Below are 24,250 nucleotides of genomic sequence, written 5' to 3'. Positions count from 1 at the left end.
GCAGCTAGCACCCAGGTGCTTTGCTGCTCCTGAGCTTACCTAGATAAATCTGTCAACAAAGGATAACAAGAGAAGGAAGCAAATAAAATAATAGAAGTAAATTGGAAAGTGGTTTAAAATTGTATGTTCTGTCTAAATCATGAACGTCTAATTATGATTGTATTGTCCCTTAAACATTTTATTCTCTAGCTTAATCATGAAGGAAAATGTGAGGTTTCGTCAGATTTACATTGCAGTCCCTTTAGGAAGGGTATGACTTATGTTTTTGTATAAGTGACAATTTCATTTTTAAGTGAACTTTAATTAAATTAACTCAGTATTATATTTATATAGCAATACACAGTATGTGTTTTTTTTTTTAATCTAGATGGGGGTGCTATAGATATATATTTAGCATTATTAAATAGTTTGCACTTGAATCCTTATGGCTTTAAGTGTTTATTTCAACTTTTAAGAAATATTAGTCAAGAGTGCTACTTATGATCTCTGTTTTTTTTTGGTTCTATAAATATAGTACGTTTAGTCTTAAATAATAGCACCAGTATTATTTTGTACTTATTTCTTTTCAGCGGTTTTAAAAATCATTCAATACTGGGGATGTAAGTGCCAAGGTAAAGTTTTGGTGCCCTATATCAGTGTTTCTCAACCATGGCCCTCAATTACCCCCAACAGGCCAGGTTTTCATTTCAGCTGAACCAGTGCACAGGTGAAATAATCAGCTGATGGATGAGAGCAGGCTAGTAACCATGGTTACTGATAAGGTGATTACTTCACGTGTGCACTGGCTCAGATATAATGAAAACCTGGCCTGTTGGGGTATTTGAGGACCACGTTTAAGAAACACTGCTCTATATTACCAATATGGAAACCCAGACATACACAGAGGAAAGATGGCTGAGGGATTTCCTCTCAGTTTGGGATTATCCCAATGTATGATACAAACTATTGTAATAAACTACCTTTCAAGGGACAAAAAAAGGGAAAACTAAAAAAAAAAACTTTTATTTTTTGCATAGATAAGTCCTAAAAACAAACTGAAAATGAGCCAATTAGCATAAACATTGCAAAAATGTAAAATTATGAAATTACAACTGCTACAACAAAGATCATTATTTTACACTACTTAAAGGGACACTCTAGTCAAAATTAAATTTCATGATTCAGACAGGGCATGTAATTTTAAACAACTTTCCAATTTACTTTTATCATGAAATTTGCTTTGTTCTCTTGCTATTTTTTGTTGAAAGCTAAACCTAGCTAATTGCTAAGCTTAGTTTTTCACAGCTAGACAGTGCTATTTCATGTCTGCCATATAGATACCATTGTGTAAAAAGTAGACTGTCCCTTTAATGGATAATATACACTTAACTACCCCATGTTTTTGTACCTGGATTGAATAGGAGCTGTTATACTTTGAATACAGATTTGTCACAGAAAGATCTGATCCATCAACGGTACAGGAGGAGTACGGCGCCTCTAGGTGCTGAATATTATCCTGTGAAACAGAGCAGATGGAAAGGGCTTAGTGGAAGAAAATTTATATTTGTATATACAATGTATTTTGCTTGAAAAGTGAATAGAAATTTAATCAGAAGGAACGTATTTTATAAAATATTAATAAAGAAAAAATAATCCAATTTAAATTTCTAATGATCCCCTTGATAAAAGCATTTAGAACCACAATAGAATATTTTAATAAAGAAGAATTTACCTATTTAATAATAAAATATAAATGAAAAATGTTATGTTTTATTTGATATTGTTTATATCAAATTTACAGATAAAAGAGGTTAGATATTTATTTGCTTTAGCTGCCTTATTTATTATATGAAATCAGTTATTTATTGGCTGCATTCATTCCTAGTAATAAGCCACAAAACATACAGACATTATATATAGAATTTATTAATCTTAATTTTTTTTTTCTCCACAATTGGTTTTCTGTGTCACAAATACTACCCTGATTCAAGCAATCTAATAAAGCTTATTAAAGACCAGTGTTTACAAGAAATAATTGTTGTTTGCAATGACTGAACATGATTTAATTGGTCCATTAGTAACTACCTGCAATGCCTGCGCTTTATTTAATTGGTCAATTAAACCCTACCTTTCTCACTATTTCAAAGAAAGATTTCATGCACCTGTCTATCAATAACCTATATATCTACTACAAAGGGAAATATTAGTCATTCATAATCTTAAAGCCCTTGACTTATTGGGCAAGTTGCACCAAAATCAAGGCAAATGATAAAATAGTATATATATATATTCTGAATAGATGCTGTTATTAAAGGTTTGGTACTATTTTTGACCAGTAGGTAATGATGTATATCATTTTTAATTTTTTTTATGTTTTTATTGGTGTGTGTGTGTGTGTGTGTGTGTGTGGGGGGGAGATACTGTACTAAATTTCTGTTTTCCTGATGAATGGGGTATATACTGCCCTAAAAACATCGCTTATTTAATAAAAAAAAAATGTGTTCACTGCCAACCAAGTGAATACTTTAATTAGATATATGACCTAGACAGTATGTATAAATAATATTAAATACCCACAATTTAGCACTTTATTGCAAGATAAAGTACACTAGATGTGCAAAAAAACCAAAAACATTTGTACTTCTAAATACAAAGCATAATTGTTGTTTTTTGGTAAAATGGGCAAAACATGGGCGTTCCATGGGCGTGTAAGAAATTGTCTCCCAGCGTAATTATCTACATATTTTTTCCCTACAGACCTCACAGCTTTTTCTCAACAGTTAAAAGTTGACAAGCTTTAATCAAAATACTCAAAACACTAATTACTGTGAAAGAAAAACCTATTTATACGAAAATAACAGTGAAGTTAAGGTACCGTGCACTAAAAACATCATATTTTGATTTGTATTAGGCGTAAAATTCAAGTTTAAACATACACCAGGTTCTCCATGTGTACTTCGCCCTTCATTGTGAACGTTCACATAGCAGAGAGCTCTCATTATTTCTATGGCAGACAGATTGCCACTTGCAGGGATAGCCCATTTCCTTTTAAATTGCAGTATGACTGTCCCTGCAAGGCTAAACCTTGTTTTTCATGTTTTTGTTGGCAAACTTTTGTTCATCGGCCCCTTAGCAAGAGCAATTGAAAATAAGTATTTTTAAAGGGACAGTAAACATTTTGAAACGATACAGAATTTTACCTTTATTTTGTCATTTGGAATAGCTACTTTTGCCTGCGGTATCCCCACCTATACTGAAAAAAAGCCATCCTCTCTGTGCGGCAGTTTTTTAAACTAGCATATCACGGGCTCATGCTTTACCTAGCGTGGGATCTTGTTACATGTGGTTGAATAGCACAATCAGGCTCGGTGTGATTAGACAGTGAGCCCACGGCACACTAGTTTAAAAAAACTGCTGTGCCAAAGAGGATGGCGTTGCTCAGAAAGGTAAGCATACTTTTAGTTGCCAAATTAGGTATTTGCAGCTCATTTTTAAAACAAAAAGCTATTCTCATGTTACATAATTTTGCATAAAGTGCAGAATTATGTGACATTTCTAAAAGTTTACTGTCCCTTTAATGCCGCTCTCTCTCTAAGGCACCACTGTAATATATTTGTGAGATTCATGTGTACATAGCTTTTCTATAACCAATACTTATGTACTGACATTTTCAGTATAAGTGGGGATACAGGGGGCAACATCAGCTATTCCAAATGACAAAATAAAGATAAAGGAACTATTTGTTCATTTAATACACTACAGTAGGTAAAATGGATCCCAGGGAATGCAAGGGGAGGATTTTCACAGTATACTGTCCCTTTAATCATATGGTGTAATCATTTTCATTGAAAATAAATTCTTTAATAGGTTTCTTGCAAACGCTCGTGACACCTTGAGATCTTGATGGTTATGGGACTGAGAAATAAAGTAGCAAAGCAGGAGGTCAGATGCTGAAGATAAAAAAAAAAAAAACACATTCTTCTACAAAAGCTAAAGATATATTGCTTGTCTAGGAACCACATTCTTTGGCAAATAAACACTACAATATATGAAAGGGTGAACCCCCAGCAATGGATCATTTGACTGAAACAAGACAAAAACATTCACTTTGAAGATACAAATGTTGAAATGGTCATAAACATGCTTGAAAATCTTTTGTCAGATCTGTTCTATTTCAGAATGACCCAGTTTAAACTAGATACAGAACTGGCTCCTATCCCATCGGATAGCTTTGTTTTCTCTGTATTTTCCCAGAGACGTACCACTAGAATAGCGATGGAAGTCTCAGTCCCTGGCATTGCGTAGATACCAAGGTCTTTGAGAAAAGGGAAGCTTTTCTGTTGATGAAGAATTAGCCTGGCAGCAGCCGTAGCTTCTAGAAATGGGATGTATTCCTCCTGTTCAATATTAAGAACCAACTTCAGCCCTGTGAAATGAAATATATTGTTGTCATTACCATTGGCTTGTAATGCGCTTCAAAAGCACTGGGTACACGATGATAGATGCATGGTGAAATATAAAACAAACTAAGCAAAACAATTGAATATTAGAGCTTACAATCTACGGATAAGGACATTTTAATAGTAAACACCATAGTGGAATCTGTTTGCGCTCTACAAATACCTAATAATAATAATAATAATAATACGCAATCATTGCCTAAAGGAAGTGAAAATCACAAGTTCTCAAAATTGCTAAACAAAAAGAAAACTAAAAACGGAAATCCATTTGTTTGTTATTTCTTACGAGGAACGTCTTTAAAGGGCAAGACAACCCAAAAATTATTAATACGTATTCAGATAATGTATTTAACGATTTTTACAGCAAACTGTAGCCCAATTTTGATCTAAATATACTTTGCAAGTAAAACCACTTACAAGTTCTCATCCGGCCATTTTGAAATGGCCGCCTGACCCCTCCTTTCCCTAACGTCACCCAACCTTGATTTCCAGCTTCCACTGAATGATCCTAGTAGATCCCGTGCGCTTCCGTGTTTCTCGCATGCACAATGCGCCGTTTTCGTCAAGGGGGGCAGTTGAAGTAAGGAACAACAACAAAAAACGCTCAGTAGCACAGTGCTATTTATATGTGGCGGACCAGTGTGCGCACCCTTCAGCGGTCCCACAGCAGTTGGAGTGTTATTAAAGTGATGACTTCAATAACACTTCAACTGCTGTGGGACTGCTGAACACACAATGCCCCCCTAGGATCACTCAGTGGAAGCTGGAAATTAAGGTTGGGCGATGTCAGGGAAAGGAGGGGTCAGACAGCCATTTCAAAATGGCCTGAGGAGAACTAGTAAGGGCTAGATTTATTAAAGCTGAGGCGTACAGGGCCGCATATACGCGCCCCTGTACGCCTCAGCTCGCCTGTGGCGGGGCAAAATTACCCGCAGGTATTCGCTATTGCACACGAGCGCAATTTTGCGCTTGCGTGCAATCCCGCCCCCTGCCCGCGCACAGCCAATCAAGCGCGGGCAGGAGCTGTCATTTCAAAGCTTTAAAAATAATATATTAGGTGTTACTTAGGTTCCAGGCCCCTCTCAAAATTGTCATAAGTAACACCTAATATATTATTTTTAAAGCTTTGAAATGAATACTTTAAATGCTAAACAGCATTATAAACCTAATAAAATAATCACACAACACAGACTTCACTTGCATTTTTCTGCAAACAGTTCTTTCTATGCATTCCAATCTGGACTGATTTATAGACAGGAAGATCTTGTTTCTTTGAAATCTGCTCTATAGCTCAGGTCTGGTTAAACTGATTAATTTCAGCTTGCTTGGCTTTGCTGCAACACAAGCGGACAGCTCCACCTACTGGCTATTTTAATAAATGCACTGCTTCTCAATGCTTTTCAATAGCAGTCACATGACTGGGAAAAAAGGTTGTTATTCTGAAACGGTGTAAATTGAACCGTTGTAAAACGAGGGCCACCTGTATTGGCCATGATTCCATTAGAATTTAGGATCCTGAATAATTCTGAATTATAGAAAACATATCACTTTGGTTCTAAAGAAAGCATTTAGATTTTGTCTAGTGTTGTCTATAAAGAAGATGGTTCTAGAAAAAGATTCACCTATTGCTATAAAGTGTGTTTATAATGGTGTATTTTCCAAACGTGTGTGAGGTTTTTTTTTATTTTTTTATTTTGCAGGCTGGTAGCAGTAGCACTAACTATTATTTAACTTTAAGTTTAAGTGGCTTCCAGCTGCTTCTCTGCTGCTTTAAAGGGCAAGCCAACCCAAAAAAGTATTATTACGTATTTAGATAATGCATTTACAGCAAACTGTAGCCCAATTTTGATCTAAATATACTTTGCAAGTAAAACCACTTACTAGTTCTCCTCAGGCCGTTTTGAAATGGCTGCCTGACCCCTCCTTTCCCTGACGTCACCCAACCTTGATTTCCAGCTTCCACTGAATGATCCTAGTAGATCCTGCACGTTTCCGTGTTTCTCGCATGCACAATGCGCCGTTTTGTCAAGGGGGGCATTTGAAGTAAGGAACATCAGCAAAAAAAGCTCAGTAGCATAGTGCTATTTATATGTGGCGGACCAGTGTGCACACCCTTCAGCGGTCCCACAGCAGTTGGAGTGTTATTGAATGATGACTTCAATAACACTTCAACTGCTGTGGGACTGCTGAACACACAATGCCCCCCTAGGATCACTCAGTGGAAGCTGGACATTAAGGTTGGGTGATGTCAGGGAAAGGAGGGGTCAGACATCCATTTCAAAACGGCCTGAGGAGAACTAGTAAGTGGTTTTACTTGCAAAGTATATTTAGATAAAAATTGGGCTACAGTTTGCTGTAAATGCATTATCTAAATAAGTAATAATATTTTTTTGGGTTGGCTTGCCCTTTAAAGCAGCAGAGAAGCAGCTGGAAGCCACTTAAACTTAAAGTTAAATAATAGTTAGTGCTACTGCTACCAGCCTGAAAAATAAAAAAAATAAAAAAAACACACACATGTTTGGAAAATACACCATTATTAACACACTTTATAGCAATAGGTGAATCTTTTTCTAGAACCATCTTCTTTATAGACAACACTAGACAAAATCTAAATGCTTTCTTTAGAACCAAAGTGAGATGTTTTCTATAATTCAGAATTATTCAGGATGCTAAATTCTAATGGAATCATGGCCAATACACTACTAACTAATATTTTCTTAGGTATAGTTTTGGTTGTGCAAAAGAAACAGACATTAAAGGGATAGTCTAGTCAAAATTAAACTTTCATGATTCAGACAGAGCATGTTATATTAAGCAACTTTCTAATTTACTCCTATTAATTTTTCTTCGTTCTCTTGGTATCTTTATTTGAAAAAGCAAGAATGTAAGTTTAGGAGCCGGCCCATTTTTGGTTCAGAACCTTGGTAGTGTTTGCTGATTGGTGTCTAAATGTAGCCATTTGTATCATTTACACAACATATATATATATATATGAACCAATCAAGATTCAGATAGAGCATGCAGTTTTAAAAGACTTTCCAATCTGTAGTACTTCCATTATCAAATTATGCAAAGTCTTTATAGAATAGATGCACACTTTCTGAATCACCATATGGCAGGAAAATATACGTATATGAGTCTGTGATTGGCTGATGGCTGTTGCATGATACAGGGAACCAGCCAACGAAGTAAATTTATATTTTTGCTTTTTTTGTAATTATATACATGACTGAAAGAATGTTTAGTACCATGGCTGTTTAAATGTAATTCCCAGCATAGAGGTTGCACACTGTGCATCTATTTTCTATAGGTAACAGCATTTATTTAACGCTTCAGGGGCGCGGTCCGATATACGGCACAGGTTTCGGCGCAAGCGTGGAAACCTGCACCACCCGAAGTTTCCCCTCGCGCATCGGGCTATCACATATACGGCGCAGACAGTTGCTAAAGTGCCGTAAGTCGGACAAACTAGCGATGTCCAGAAATAAGCGTAAGTACAAATTTCTGGAGTCGCCAGTGACTTACGGCACTTTAGAAACTGCCGCTGCCTAAAAAAAAAAACTATCTAAAGTCTTAAATCTCCTGTAACTGTCTAACACGCCTCCCAAAAATAGCCCGACACGTATTCCCCTCTATCCGCAATCCCCCCTCTCACTCCTAACAATAAATGTATTAACCCCTAGACCGACAGCCCCCCACAACACAATAAGCCTATCCTAGTATTAACCCCTAAACCGCCGCTCCCGGACCCCTCCGCCACCTATGTTAAATGTATTACCCCCTAATCTGACCCCCCTACACCGCCGCCACCTATATTAACTATATTACCCCTTAATCTGAGCCCCCTACACCGCCGCCACCTACATTAAATGTATTACCCCCTAATCTGTCCCCCCTACACCGCCGCCACCTATATTAACTATATTACCCCCTAATCTGAGCCCCCTATACTGCCACCACCTATATTAACTATATTAACCCCTAATCTGAGCCCCCTACACTGCCGCCACCTATATTAACTATATTAACCCCTAATCTGAGCCCCCTACACCGCCGCCACCTATATTAACTATATTACCCCTAAACCTAAGTCTAACCCTAACACCCCCTAACTTAATAATATTAATATTATTTAGATTTATTTAAATAATAATTAACTAAATTATTCCTATTTAAAACTAAATACTTACCTATAAAATAAACCCTAAAATAGCTACAATATAATTAATAATTACATTGTAGCTATTTTAGGGTTTATATTTATTTTACAGGTAACTTTGTATTTATTTGAACTAGTTACAATAGCTATTAAATAGTTAATAACTATTTAATAGCTACCTAGTTAAAATAATTACAAAATTACCTGTAAAATAAATCCTAACCTAACACCTAACACTACACTATCAATAAATTAATTAAATAAACTACAATTATCTAAACTAAAATACAATTAAATAAACTAAACTATATTACAAAAACAAACAAACACTAAATTACAAAAAATAAAAAAATATTACAAGAATTTTAATCTAATTACACCTAATCTAAGCCCCCTAATAAAATAAAAAAGCCCCCCAAAATAATAAAATTTCCCTACCCTAAACTAAATTACAAAAGTAATCAGCTCTATTACCAGCCCTTAAAAGGGTCTTTTGCCTGTAAAAAAAAGAACAATCCCTCCCCCCCCATTATAACCCACCACCCACACACCCCTACTCTAAAACCCACCCGATCCCCCCCTTAAAAAAAACCTAAGTCTAACCCCCAAGTGGTCCTTACCTGTCCTGAAGACCGGCGGAGAAGGTCTTCAGTTACCTGTAAAATAAATATAAACCCTAAAATAGCTACAATGTAATTATTAATTATATTGTAGCTATTTTAGGGTTTATTTTATATAGACATTGCACATGCGTTAGGTTTTATTTTGCAGGCATTTTAGGGAGTTACGGGGCTCCAATACTCAGCGTAAGGCTTACTACGCCTGCATTTTGTGGCGAGGTGAAAATGGAGTAAGATTTCTCCATTTTCGCCACGTAAGTCCTTACACTGTATATTGGATACCAAACTGCGAGGCTTTTCTATACCAGCTATGGGCCAAAAAAACTACGGCCGAAGGGTGAAATATACGAGCGTAACGTCTATGTTACGCCGTATATAGGATATCAAACCAGCGCAAAATTTGGCGTTGCCGGCTTTTGCGGGCGACGCTGCATATCGGATCGGGCCCCAGATTTTTTTTTTTTTACTATTTTCTTTACTTTATAAAGTTGAGATAAAATCAACAATATAGGTGACTCATCAATATACTAGGAGGGAGCGGTTATCTTTAATTTAATCTCAAAATCACAGGTTAAAACAATATTGATGGTTTTGTGGGAGTGTCTATACATTTTCCCCTGCTGCAAGAAAATGGGCCCTGTATTTTCTTTTATTTTTTTTTAAGCTTCACTTAGCCCTAAACATTTTCATTAAACTATTCTAAGTATGGTTTCAAACTACTAGTGTATATTTATGTTCCATACTGTAAAAGCTTTATAATGCACACAATCATTAAAAATGCTGAATAAACAAACATTGTATTCGTTCACTAGCTTAAAGGGATATGAAACCCAATATTTTTCTTTCATGATTCAGATAGAACACACAATTTTAAACAACTTTCTAATTTGCTTTTATTATAATTTTGTCTTCTTTCTCTTGGTAGCTTTTGTTAAAAAGCAGGGACGCAATACTTAGGAGACGACCCATTTCTGGAGCACTATATGACAGTAGTATCCTTCAACAAATGATACAAAGAGAATGAAACAAATTAGATAATGCAAGTAAATTAGCAAGTTGTTTAAAATTGTATTCTCTATCTGAATCATGAAATATTTTCTTTGTCCCCTTAAGCACATAGTTACATGCAAGCAATAATGCAATAATAAAACAATCTAACACTTATTTTATTTTTTTATTTTCTGCATTATATTCAAACGTTATATTCCATACACCAGGCATAGAACTTCCTTGGTCAAACCTATCACAGACATGACCCGTAAAGAGAATGATCCACTCCATTGGTCACCTATTGCCATTAAGGCCTTTGATAGTCTTAAGACTGCCTTTGCTGCCACTCCAGTTCTGGCTCATCCTAACCCTGTCCTGCCTTTCGTTCTTGAGGTCGATGCGTCTGAGACTGGAGTAGGTGCCCTCTTGTCTCAACGTCCTACGCCTGACGGTTCCTTGTATCCGTGTGGTTTCTTCTCTAAGAAATTGTCTCCAGCGGAGTGCAATTATGAAATTATCGACCGGGAATTACTGGCCAAAATTTTGGCACTTAAGGAATGGAGGCATCTAGCGTGCCAGTGCTCATTCTTACTGACCACAAGAATTTAACTTATCTATCTGAAGCAAAACGTTTGTCGCCCGACAGGCCAGATGGGCGCTATTTTTGTCTCAGTTTAATTATGTGGTCTCCTACCTGCCTGTGATTAAGAATGGTAGGGCTGATGCCCTCTCTCGACAATTTTCGCCTCTGTCCAAGGAAGAGTCTGTACCTACTCCTGCTATACCTCCTGGCCATATTTTGGCTACCATACATACTAATTTGACTTCTCCCTTGGGGGAGGAGATCCTGGCTGCACAAACCAATGCACCTCCTGAGAAACCTAGTGGTAAGTGTTTTGTTCCTGAGAATCTTCAAACTAAACTTTTGCACACTTACCACTATCCTAAAGCCGCAGGTCACCCAGGCAAGAACCAAATGATTTGGTCTGTCACTCGACAATTCTGGTGGCCAGGTCTTCGTTCTGATGTTGCTGCATATGTTGCCTCCTGCTCAGTTTGTGCACCGAATAAGACTCCTCGACGTCTTCCTGTGGGTCTTCTTCAACCTATTGCTAATGGTGAGGGTCCTTGGACACATCTTTCCATGGACTTCATGGTCGAGCTCCCTGTTTCCAATGGCAATACTGTTATCCTCATGGTGGTTGACCGTTTTTTCTAAAATGTCACATTGCATTCCCTTGATGAAGCTGCCTACCGCTCAGGAGCTTGCTTCAATTTTTGCTCGGGAGGTCTTCAGTTTACATGGGTTACCCAAGGAGATAGTGTCGGACCGGGGTAGCCAGTTTGTCTCCAGATTTTGGTGTTCCTTTTGTGCTCAAATGGGGATCCAGCTTTCCTTCTCCTCGCCAATCACCCTCAATCCAATGGGGCTGCGGAATGGTCTAATCAAGCTCTGGAACAGAATCCTCCCTTGCTATGTCTCAGATCACCACAATAATTGGTCTGAACTGTTACCTTGGGCAGAGTTTGCCCGTAATAGTGCTATTAAAGGACCAGTCAACACATTAGACTTGCATATTCAACAAATGCAATATAACAAGACAATGCAATAGCACTTAGTCTGAACTTCAAATGAGTAGTACATTTTTTTATAACAAATTTAAAAGTTATGTCTATTTCCACTCCCCTTGTACCATGTGATAGCAATCAGCCAATCACAAATGCATATACGTATAGTCTGTGAATTCTTGCACATGCTCAGTAGGATCTGGTGACTCAAAAATTGTAAATATAAAAGACGGTGCAGATTTTTTTTAATGGAAGTAAATTGGAAAGTTGTTTAAAATTACATGCTGTATCTGAATCAGGAAAATTTAATTTAACCTGAGTGTCCCTTTAATGCTTCCTCCAAGTTATCCCTGTTCATGGCGAATTATGGGTTTCAACCATCCTTGTTGCCCGATTCATTCATGTCTCAGGGTATTCCGGCTTTGGAGGAGCATCTCCGGCAACTCTGTTCCACGTGGGGTGCAGATTCAGGATTGCCTTCATCGTTCTATGCAGCGCCAAAAGTTCCAGGCTGATCGTAGGCGTCTGCCTGCACCTTCCTACCAGGTTGGTGAGAGAGTTTGGCTGTCCTCCCGCAACTTGAACCTTTGTGTGCCTTCCAATAAATTGGCTCCCCGTTATGTTGGTCCTTTTCGAATACTCCGACGGGTTAATCCTGTGGTCTACACTCTTGACCTTCCTCCTGCAATGTGCATCTCCAATGTTTTTCATGTCTCCCTCTTGAAACCATTGGTTTGTAATCGGTTTACCACTGTGTTGCCTCGTCCCCATCCTATCTTTGTTGACAACCATGAGGAGTATGAGGTCAGCAGCATTATTTCCTGAAATTGTGTTTGCCATGTGCTGCTGTCAGCCATTTTACTCACCTCTCTTCCTGACTATGGTGCATTGTGGGGGATGCTGCTCATTTCCTGCACTTCCTTTTATGGCCAGACTGGTGTGCATCATCCATATGAGACAGGATGCAGTCTCAGAATTGTGATGTCATCACTTATTTATTTAAAGGGCCTCTGTTCAGTATGCTTTGCTTTTGCGTTGTCTCAGACCTGTTTGTGAGAGTTCCTGTGTATTACCTAGCTGCCTGAAGTCCTTCCTGGTTCTTGATCACTGGCTTGTTCCTGACTCTGCCGTTTTCCTTGTTCCTGATTCCGGCTCGTCTGACTATTCGCTTTGGCTCCTGACTCAGCTCGTCTGACTACCAGCTCTGGTTTTGACTCCTGGCTTGTTATTTGACTTGTGGACTTTTAATTATTTTCTTAATTATTTGCTATTAATAAAGGTGTTATTATTTTTGAACTTCTCGCCTCAGTCTGATTCCTGGTACCCTGACAATCAGATATATATAGAATATGTATTTACGAATAAATAGAACATATTCTGCTATTTGAAGAACATTGGAATGTGAAATATTCATATTTCATGTCAGGTTAGCACACTTCGGTTAAACACAATCGGGTTTGCTCGCGAGTTGGTTGTTCCCCCCCCACTTTTTGCACTCCAGTGAAGTCTATGGGGGAATACGTTAAGATGCTCACAATATTCGAAGCTTGGCTTTTTGCGCACATCAGGCTAGCGCTCATGCGAAAACTTTTCACTTGTAATACACGCGCTACTCGACGTGCACAAAAAGCTTACTAATTTGCGCTCAACTCCTAATTTAGCCCTATATTTTTAACCCTTGCGAAAGGCATTAAACAAACAGTAGAAGTACTGTTGGTAATAAACAGAAACCGCCGTTGATCTAATTAGCAGCACTATTTACACTACACTGCGCAGCTAATCTAATCAGCAGTACCAGTTACAGTGTCCGGTCGGAGATAAAATAAAATAAATAGTAGTGCAGGGTCGTTAGTCTTAAAATGACATGCTCTAATGACTTAGATCAGTTTTTTTATTACTAGTGCCCTTTTATTGTTATGTCTGCAGGCAGCATTATATCTTATACGTCTGGCCGGGTACAGAATGTTCGCACAAGAACACGCAAACACAATGACATTATTTGTATCCTATAAAAAAAACAATAATATTAAGCAACAAATTAACATTATGTGAGAATAGTCTGCATAGAACAAGCTCTATACATCAGTGTGAATAAAAAGCAGAAACTCTTCCATGAAAATATTATATGAGAAAATTAAAAGTAAGCACATTCCTAATACAAGGAATTTATAAGATACATGACATTCTTTCTGTTAAGAAACAAGGGGATTGGAATGTCCTGGGCACTGATTATCCACACCATACTTGATCATATTCTTGAGTTATGTACAAATATTTCTGGATAACTGAGTGGAAATGTACTTTGTCTGAATTTCAGAATCAGTTATGCTTAAAACTGCTCAATATTTGTTTTTAGTACAACAAAACAGAACCATCAATTTATTAAAACAATTAAATGTGGCCCTCCAGTTCTTTATATCATCTGACCTCCATATTTCTTCATAGCATTTGGCTAAATGGTGAAAAGCCCAGGACCTTGTCAAGGTCTCTTTCCTCCACAACCCTGACCTACAGCCAAACATGCTAACTTCCAACCAACGTGAGATACAAACATGCTAACTTCCTACCAAACAGAGATACAAACATGCTAACTTCCAACCAACGTGAGATACAAACATGCTAACTTCCTACCAAACTGAGATACAAACATGCTAACTTCCTACCAAACTGAGATACAAACATGCTAACTTCCAACCAACGTGAGATACAAACATGCTAACGTCCTACCAACCTGAGATACAAACATGCTAACTTCCTACCAACCTGAGATACAAACATGCTAACTTCCTACCAACCTGAGATACAAACATGCTAACTTCCTACCAAACTGAGATACAAACATGCTAACTTCCAACCAAACTGAGATACAAACATGCTAACTTCCTACCAAACTGAGATACAAACATGCTAACTTCCTACCAACCTGAGATACAAACATGCTAACTTCCTACCAACCTGAGATACAAACATGCTAACGTCCTACCAACCTGAGATACAAACATGCTAACTTCCTACCAACCTGAGATACAAACATGCTAACTTCCTACCAACCTGAGATACAAACATGCTAACTTCCTACCAAACTGAGATACAAACATGCTAACTTCCAACCAAACTGAGATACAAACATGCTAACTTCCTACCAAACTGAGATACAAACATGCTAACTTCCAACCAAACTGAGATACAAACATGCTAACTTCCAACCAAACTGAGATACAAACATGCTAACTTCCTACCAAACTGAGATACAAACATGCTAACTTCCAACCAAACTGAGATACAAACATGCTAACTTCCAACCAAACTGAGATACAAACATGCTAACTTCCTACCAACCTGAGATACAAACATGCTAACTTCCTACCAAACTGAGATACAAACATGCTAACTTCCTACCAGCGTGAGATACAAACATGCTAACTTCCTACCAAACTGAGATACAAACATGCTAACTTCCAACCAAACTGAGATACAAACATGCTAACTTCCAACCAAACTGAGATACAAACATGCTAACTTCCTACCAACCTGAGATACAAACATGCTAACTTCCTACCAACCTGAGATACAAACATGCTAACTTCCTACCAACCTGAGATACAAACATGCTAACTTCCTACCAACCTGAGATACAAACATGCTAACTTCCTACCAACCTGAGATACAAACATGCTAACTTCCTACCAACCTGAGATACAAACATGCTAACTTCCTACCAACCTGAGATACAAACATGCTAACTTCCTACCAACCTGAGATACAAACATGCTAACTTCCTACCAACCTAAGATACAAACATGCTAACTTCCTACCAACCTGAGATACAAACATGGTAACTTCCTACCAACCTGAGATACAAACATGCTAACTTCCTACCAACCTGAGATACAAACATGCTAACTTCCTACCAACCTGAGATACAAACATGCTAACTTCCTACCAACCTAAGATACAAACATGCTAACTTCCTACCAACCTGAGATACAAACATGCTAACTTCCTACCAACCTGAGATACAAACATGCTAACTTCCTACCAACCTAAGATACAAACATGCTAACTTCCTACCAACCTGAGATACAAACATGCTAACTTCCTACCAACCTAAGATACAAACATGCTAACTTCCTACCAACCTAAGATACAAACATGCTAACTTCCTACCAACCTAAGATACAAACATGCTAACTTCCTACCAACCTGAGATACAAACATGCCAACTTCCTACCAACCTAAGATACAAATATGCTAACTTCCTACCAAACCGAGATACAAACATGCTAACTTCCTACCAACCTAAGATACAAACATGCTAACTTCCTACCAACCTGAGATACAAACATGCTAACTTCCTACCAACCTGAGATACAAACATGCTAACTTCCTACAAGTTTTTTTTTTTTTAATGCTCTATCTGAATTCCATGTCCCTTTTATTGGAGTTTATACACCAGATAGCAAGTTCACCTGCAATATTGTAATATATATATTATTGTGATATTACATCTAAAATGTTGTGGAAGCCTTAATACTGCCATTTTAGTCAAAACACAGTATAAAACACTGTAATTGAGAATTTTTAAAGCTTGATGCCCCCCCTACTTGTAAATCCACCATTTTTTTCTATAAAACTGAAAGGTCTTGAATATGTGCATACCAAAATCAGTTCCTGGGTTTGCGGATGACAAGAGTTCACGGCCTTCCTGTCCCCAGTTGAAGATGTAGCAGTTTCCATAATCAGGATCATAAATATGTGTGAAATTTCTGAAAAAGAGAAATAAATATTTATAATATTAAGTATCTGGCTCTGTTTGCATAATTTAGCATTTGAATTTATACTATACCTGCCAAACTTAAAACATGATGGGCTAAATTATTTAAATGGCTCACTAACGTTGGCATGTATGATTTTGAAATATAGTGGTTGTGTTAATTTGCATGTGTATTACAAGTTAAAAGTAAATATGTTCACTCGAGCACAATCTAATTTTCTGCATTAGCTTAGCGTGACTGAAGGGTTAGGAATAAATTAAAAGTTGCACCAAACACAGCATAAACACATTTAAATTAACAGTTACACTAATATAAACATTCATAAAAATATCAATGATTTTCATTTATAAATAATTGGGTGTTTGGATCAGCGATTTCATTTTGATCTATCAAATAACTGAAAGACACAGTAATATTTCAGTAGTGAAATGAGGTTTATTGGATTAACAGAAAATGTGCAATATGCATCAAAACGAAATTAGACAGGTGCGTACATTTGGGCACCCTTGTCATTTTGTTGATTTGAATACCTAGCACTGATTAATTGGAACACACAATTGGTTTGGTGAGCCCATTAAGCCTTGAACTTCATAGACAGGTGCATCCAATCATGAGAAAAGGTATTTAAGGTGGCCAATTGCAAGCTGTTGTTATCTTTGAGTCTTCTCTGAAGAGTGGCAAATACCCCAATTACACTTGTTATACTGATTTGCCGGTGGCCCGTCATTTCCTTGAGGCGGGACACACTGTAAAGGATCTGAGATTTCGAATTATAGATCATGTACCTAATCCTAGAAGAGGTGGAAACAGAACAAGGACCCTCTTACAGAAGGAGGCTAGATGGATCTACGAATTGGGAACTCTCATTCCGAGAGGACTGAATGTACATACAGGTTGGCAATGCTACCTGTAATCTTCTTATGAGTTGACTTGGGAATGAGAATATATGAGAGTATATGATCATTATACAAGTCTAGTCATGATGGGGCGTCCCCACATTATATACACATATATATACAGTGGGGCAAAAAAGTATTTAGTCAGCCACCAATTGTGCAAGTTCTCCCACTTAAGAAGATGAGAGAGGTCTGTAATTTTCATCATAGCTATACCTCAACTATGAGAGACAAAATGTGGAAACAAATCCAGACAATCGCATTGTCTGATTTGGAAAGAATTTATTTGCATATTATGGTGGAAAATAAGTATTTGGTCACCTACAAACAAGCAAGATTTCTGGCTCTCACAGACCTGTATCTTCTTCTTTAAGAGGCTCCTCTGTCCTCCACTTATTACTTGTATTAATGGCACCTGTTTGAACTTGTTATCAGTATAAAATACACCTGTCCACAACCTCAAACAGTCACACTCCAAACTCCACTATGGTGAAGACCAAAGAGCTGTCGAAGGACACCAGAAACAAAATTGTAGACCTGCACCAGGCTGGGAAGACTGAATCTGCAATAGAATATTAAGAAACAGTAGGCGCATAAAGCGGGAGGTTAAGTGGATATGTCTATTAAAAATATCTCTATTAAAATATAGATAAGATATTTTGAAATAACTTCAAATGTACCGTTAGTTTATAATCATAAATGTTTCTTAATATTCTTTGGTTGATTCAAATTGTTACTATCCAGGAAGGGGATAGTTCCTTCAGTGAGGCAGTGGAGATTAGATTCAGCGCTTCACCCAAATCATTGGTTTAAACTGTTTTCCTTTATCTTCCACGGTGTGTAAGCAGCAGAATCACTGTTGATATGGATATTTTTAGCTATAGAGACAAATTATTCTCTGAGTTAATTATTAAGGATTTTCAAAAACCTGAAGAATGTTTTGATCAAGCTGACATTTTGAAACTATTAGGAAAATTGGAAAAAGTACTAAATAAAGAATTAAGACAAAAGATGGAATTGATTGTTTTAGATAGATACTTGGATCAAGATATAATTCCAAGGGGCCTTAAACTAAAAAAGAGCTGTACATTTGAACTTAGTGAACCATTATAGTTAGAATGGGATGGTGTTTTAAAAGGAGCATCAAAAGGTTTAATTGAAGTGATCAAAAAATCGAGAAATGAGAACATTGAACAAATGAATAGTGAGATATTGAATATTAAGGAAAAGTTAGAAGTGATAAGGGAAGACCAGGCTCTAAAAGAAAGACAACAGGTAATCATTGAAAGATTAGAGAATACTAAAAAAGAAATCCTGGTAGTAAAATATAAGAAATTTGAAAGAGATATTACGGAATCAGTAAATGTACAGAGAGACACTGAACCTACTAATGTAGTTAAAGAATCAGTGATTGAAAGAGTGGAGAATAACTCATGGGAACCTAATAATAGGAGAGTTTTTAATTATTATAATAGAGGCTATAACAATTATGAAGATAGAAATGGGGGCTACATTAATAGAGGTTTTAGGAATAGAAATCAAGGAGGATGGAATCGCAATTTTGATAGAAGGTTTAATAATTATAATTATGATAACCGATACAATGGGCAAAATCAATTCAGAGGTAGGGAACAACAATGGAGGGAGAACTATAATGGATATAGGGATGAAGGTCCAAGTGATTTTCATAGAAATAGAAATGGAGGCTATTTGAGGAATAGGAATGTTGAATATTATAAGAAAGAAGGAAGTAACCATTATCAGGGAGGTTTTAATCCACAAAGAAGAAGGGAGGAAAATATTTCTGAAAAAAGACAATTGGATATACCAACCTCAAATAGATTTACTCCTTTAAGTAATTTGAAAGACCATCAACCTGTGGCATGTAATAGTGTGAAACAAATAGATCTAACTAGGGAAGAAAAAGCTTTTTTAGGCCAAAGTCCCCGAAGAGAGGGACGTCCATTAATCCAAAAAAAACCAAGTGGACAAGAAAAAAGGGTTTTAAGATCAAGAGAAAGAAAAAGACAAATAGAGGAGTTAGAGGAGGAAGGGGAAAAAATGGAAAAAATAGAAGCCAAAAGACAGAAGTGAAAAAAGAAAAAATAGGGATTTTTAATTTGAGTGAGAAAGTTTTAAGTAAAGATGAGGAGAGAGTTTTAAATCTGGGACTATCATTTGCTCCGTCCAGAACTATGAATAAGTTTGAGACCCACATCAATGTGAAGAAGTATGTGAGGAACTTGACCCTCAAACGCTTCTTTTTAAAAAATCCCATTGAAAAATACGTATATAATGAACGAGTAACCACTAATGCAGACAAGTTTGAACATACAATGTTAAAATTGAAGTCAAACTTTTATCCAAAAAACGATAGAGGAAGTAATTTAGAAACTTTTGAAAAAATTGTCTTGACTGACTTAAGGAAAAATGAAGGGAGAAAGAGTAAATTCAAAAGAAATTTAAATAAGAAGGATAAAGAGCTATTAGAACAACTCCAAAATAATAGCGATATTACATTCAAAATGGCGGATAAAGGAGGGGGTCTGGTTATCATGGACAGTAAAAACTATAAGGGTGAGGCTGAAAGACTCCTAAATGATAAGAAGACTTATAGGAAGTTAGATATGGATCCAACTAATAAGTTTGTTACTAAATTATTAATAATATTAGATAAAGGGAAAGAAAAAGGGATTCTAACAGAAAAGGAATATTTGTACATTAAACCTCAGCACCCCAGGATCCCCATATTCTACTTTTTGCCTAAAGTGCATAAAAGTCTAGTCAATCCCCCAGGTAGGCCCATCGTCTCAGGGATTGATTCCATTACATCGAACCTCTCTGAATACGTGGACAAATTTCTACAGAAGTATGTAGGAAGATTAGATTCTTATTTAAAAGATTCCACTAGTGTCTTAAGAATACTGAAAGAGATAAAATGGGAGGAAGGATTTTTGATGGCCACCTGTGATGTGTCATCTTTGTACACAAATATCAAGCATAATTTAGGATTAGAAGCTGTGGAATATTTTTTATCCAAAGACGAGAATATAGTTAAAGATCAGAAGGATTTCATATTAGAAAGCATTCGCTTTATATTAGAACATAATTACTTCTCCTTCGATGGAAGTTACTTTCAACAAATAGAGGGAACAGCTATGGGCACGAGATTCGCACCGAGCTACGCAAATTTGTTTATGGGAGAATGGGAGCAGAGATTTCTCCAGTTTGCTGAGCTCGGTGCGGATCTCGTGCTTTTTAAAAGATACATAGATGACATTTTAATTATTTGGCGTGGAGATGAAGAGTCTCTCATAGATCTATTTAATACTATGAATAGTAATGATAGGGGCCTGACTTTTACCTATAATATTAGTAAGGAAAAAATAACATTTCTGGACTTAGATCTAATAGTGGATAACCAAGAGTGTATAACCAAAACCCATTTTAAGCCCACAGACGCAAATAATTACATCCATGCCACCAGTTGCCATTATAAGAAATGGATAGACAACATCCCGGTAGGTCAATGTTTAAGGATCAGAAAAAATTGCTCTAGAATAATTGATTTTGATGAACAAGTGGGAATATTGGAAGACAGGTTTAGAGATAGAGGTTATAATGAGAAGAATATTAGAGCAGCTATCACAAGAGCCAGGGATACGGAAAGAAACTCCCTTTTGGAATATAGAAAGAAGGAAAATGATAAGAAGGATATGATAGATGTTCCATTCATCACCACATACAGTGATGATCATGGTGTGATGAGAAGAATATTAAGAAAGCATTGGCATTTAATAAAAAATGATCCAGTGATTGGAGACAAGCTCCCTCCATACCCAAGGATAGTGTACAGAAAAACCAAAAATTTTAAATCACTTTTGGCCCCTAGTGAATTTAAAAGGAAGAAAGAAAGATCCCTTAAAGATAAAGACCTAAGAGGGGAGGAAATAAGAGGTTTCTTCCCATGTGTAACTTGGTAAGCTTGTAGAAATGGGATTAAAAAGAAAAATGTAGTGATCCCGGGGATGGACAAAGAGTATGTGATCAAGGATACAATTAGGTGCAATAGTAAGGGTGTAGTGTATATGTTACAATGCTCGTGTAAATATTTTTATATAGGGGAAACAACCAGGATGTTGAGGGACAGGGTTAGGGAACATTTATGGAATATTGAAAAGGGGAAGTTGGATACACATCTATACCAACATTTTAGAGATGTCCATAAGAACAACATTAAGGATCTTAAATTTTGGGGACTATGTCTGGTACGCAAAGATTGGAGGGGGGGAAATTTTGAAAATAAACTTTTAAAAAGGGAAGCAGAGTTAATTTATAATTTTAATACACTTTACCCCAATGGTCTTAATTCTGAACTGGAACTGGCACCTTTTTTAATGTAATGTAATCTCTTTTTAATATAATACCTATTTCACCCATCCCGCCCTTACTTCCCCCATTTATTGAATCCGAATTTCCAACTGGCTACCTCTAACTTATATCCCAATATCCCCCTAATATCTATCCCCACTACATGAATTTTTTAAGATATTAATTTTTTAAGATAAGAATTTTATAAGATAATATTTTTAATGTTTTTTATATAAAAATTTTTTATATAACTTTTTATAAATTGTATATTTCTATTCTCATTTTTTTTGAATGTGGAGATTAAATACCTCCCCCCCTCACATTTATTTAAAATAAAATTGGCCACCTTTAACTTATATCGTGAATATCCCTAATAACATTATCTCCCTTTACATATATCATATATAAATTTTATAATGCAATCGGTTTTCTTCTTTATTTTTTTAGTTAATGAAATATTTTAAATAATAAATTGATTTTATAGTGTGTCTGTAAGATGGCTAAAAGTGGCTATTATTTTATTCTATATAGGATTTTTGTATTTAATATTTATTAGTTTTTATGTATTATTATGAGGCTATTGACATAAAATATGACAAGGTTTGAAGAATGACTGTAGAATTGAACAGGGGAAACTTAACAAGCATGTGTCCGTGTATACATTTCCCTCATTTAACATATGCTGGAAGGAAATGGATAATCAACAAATCAGGAGCTACAGCGGGGTATTTAAAAATTCACAGGTGCAGGGAAAAGTATCTTGACAAAGACCCATACGGGTTGAAACGCGTAGAGGATTCACCCTGCTACTGAATAATATCAACAAAACTGCTTTTCTGCTACTAAGTCCCTCTAACGGACGGGGACTGGAGGAGAATCCCATACCGCGTACTGTGTGAGTACTGAAGAGCGGTAACGGAATCGGCATCGGAGGTTTTCTAATACCTCTCAGTAGACTTGCGCTACCTGGAGGTTCCGGTAACCAGGTGACGTAGAAATCTTAGAAACCGCCAGCTGCGGTCGGCTGTTTGTTTGAGCCGAGTGACTGAGACACAGATTGGAGCCACGGTAAGAAGGCAGATAGCCTTAAGTCTCACAGACTAATAACGGAGAAACTCATAGAGGCAAATTATCTCTGTTTTCTACATAAACATTCATGGCAAATCTGACACAGCGCCGGTGATAAATACCGACGGCTGTTGGCTGTTTACATTTGGGACAATTTCATGGAAAGAGACTATATACTTTGCATTTAACCCTGCTGTAGCGGGCCTGTCATATATCTCATTTTTTCAGACTTTTAAAGAAATAGACATTTCATTTTAGTTACCATTAGAAGTGTATCACACTTCTTGATATTAGTGTGATTTTCCAGAATTTATTTAGATTGCATATATTTATTTTGAAATATTTTATGGTTTTAGGAAGTGTATGAATGGCTGTATGAACAACTATAGTTGAGAGTGATTGAACATCATTATTATTATTATTATTTTTTTGAGTATCCTTTTGGAGAATTTTTCTGAGTATTATTATTATTTTTTCTGATAAATATTAGTTCATTAAAATATTTTAATAAACATTTATGATTATACACCAACGGTACATTTGAAGTTATTTCAAAATATCTTATCTATATTTTAATAGAGATATTTTTAATAGACATATCCACTTAACCTCCCGCTTTATGCGCCCACTGTTTCTTAATATTCTTTGGTTGATTCAAATTGTTACTATCCAGGAAGGGGATAGTTCCTTCAGTGAGGCAGTGGAGATTAGATTCAGTGCTTCACCCAAATCATTGGTTTAAACTGAATCTGCAATAGGCAAGCAGATGGTGTGAAGAAATCAACTGTGGGAGCAATAATTAGAAAATGGAAGACATACAAGACCACTGATAATCTCCCTCGATCTGGGGCTCCACGCAAGATCTCACCCCGTGGGGTCAAAATGATCACAAGAACATCCCAGAACCACACGGGGGGACCTAGTGAATGACCTGCAGAGAGCTGGGACCAACGTAACAAAGGCTACCATCAGTAACACACTACGCCGCCAGGGACTCAGATCCTGCAGTGCCAGACGTGTCCCCCTGCTTAAGCCAGTACATGTCCAGGCCCATCTGAAGTATGCTAGAGAGCATTTGGATGATCCAGAAGCGGATTGGTAGAATGTCATATGGTCAGATGAAACCAAAGTAGAACTGTTTGGTAGAAACACAACTCGTCGTGTTTGGAGGAGAGAGAATGCTGAGTTGCAACCAAAGAACACCATACCTACTGTGAAGCATGGGGGTGGCAACATCATGCTTTGGGGCCATTTCTCTGCAAAGGGAACAGGATGACTGATCCGTGTTCATGAAAGAATGAATGGGGCCATGTATCGTGAGATTTTGAGTGCAAACCTCTTTCCATCAGCAAGGGCATTGAAG

The 24,250-nt window shown here is 36.9% G+C and overlaps 1 protein-coding gene across 1 annotated transcript in view; it reads right to left on the bottom strand.

The window, feature by feature from the left end:
• Positions 1 to 24,250, bottom strand: part of SCNN1B (sodium channel epithelial 1 subunit beta) — a 157,084-nt gene that overhangs the window by 55,223 nt on the left and 77,611 nt on the right. Inside the window, exons 5-7 of the mRNA XM_053695230.1 lie at positions 16,437 to 16,543; positions 4,242 to 4,405; positions 1,388 to 1,495 (exon numbers count right to left, since the gene is read on the bottom strand). Coding sequence (XP_053551205.1) covers positions 1,388 to 1,495; positions 4,242 to 4,405; positions 16,437 to 16,543 — 379 coding nt within the window. The remainder of the gene's footprint in view (positions 1 to 1,387; positions 1,496 to 4,241; positions 4,406 to 16,436; positions 16,544 to 24,250) is intronic.

This window comes from Bombina bombina, chromosome 11 (genome assembly GCF_027579735.1).
Source record: "Bombina bombina isolate aBomBom1 chromosome 11, aBomBom1.pri, whole genome shotgun sequence".
NCBI classification, from domain to species: domain Eukaryota; kingdom Metazoa; phylum Chordata; class Amphibia; order Anura; family Bombinatoridae; genus Bombina; species Bombina bombina.
The sequence above is the reverse complement of the archived record's forward strand: the minus strand, read 5'-3'. Positions and strand labels throughout refer to the sequence as shown.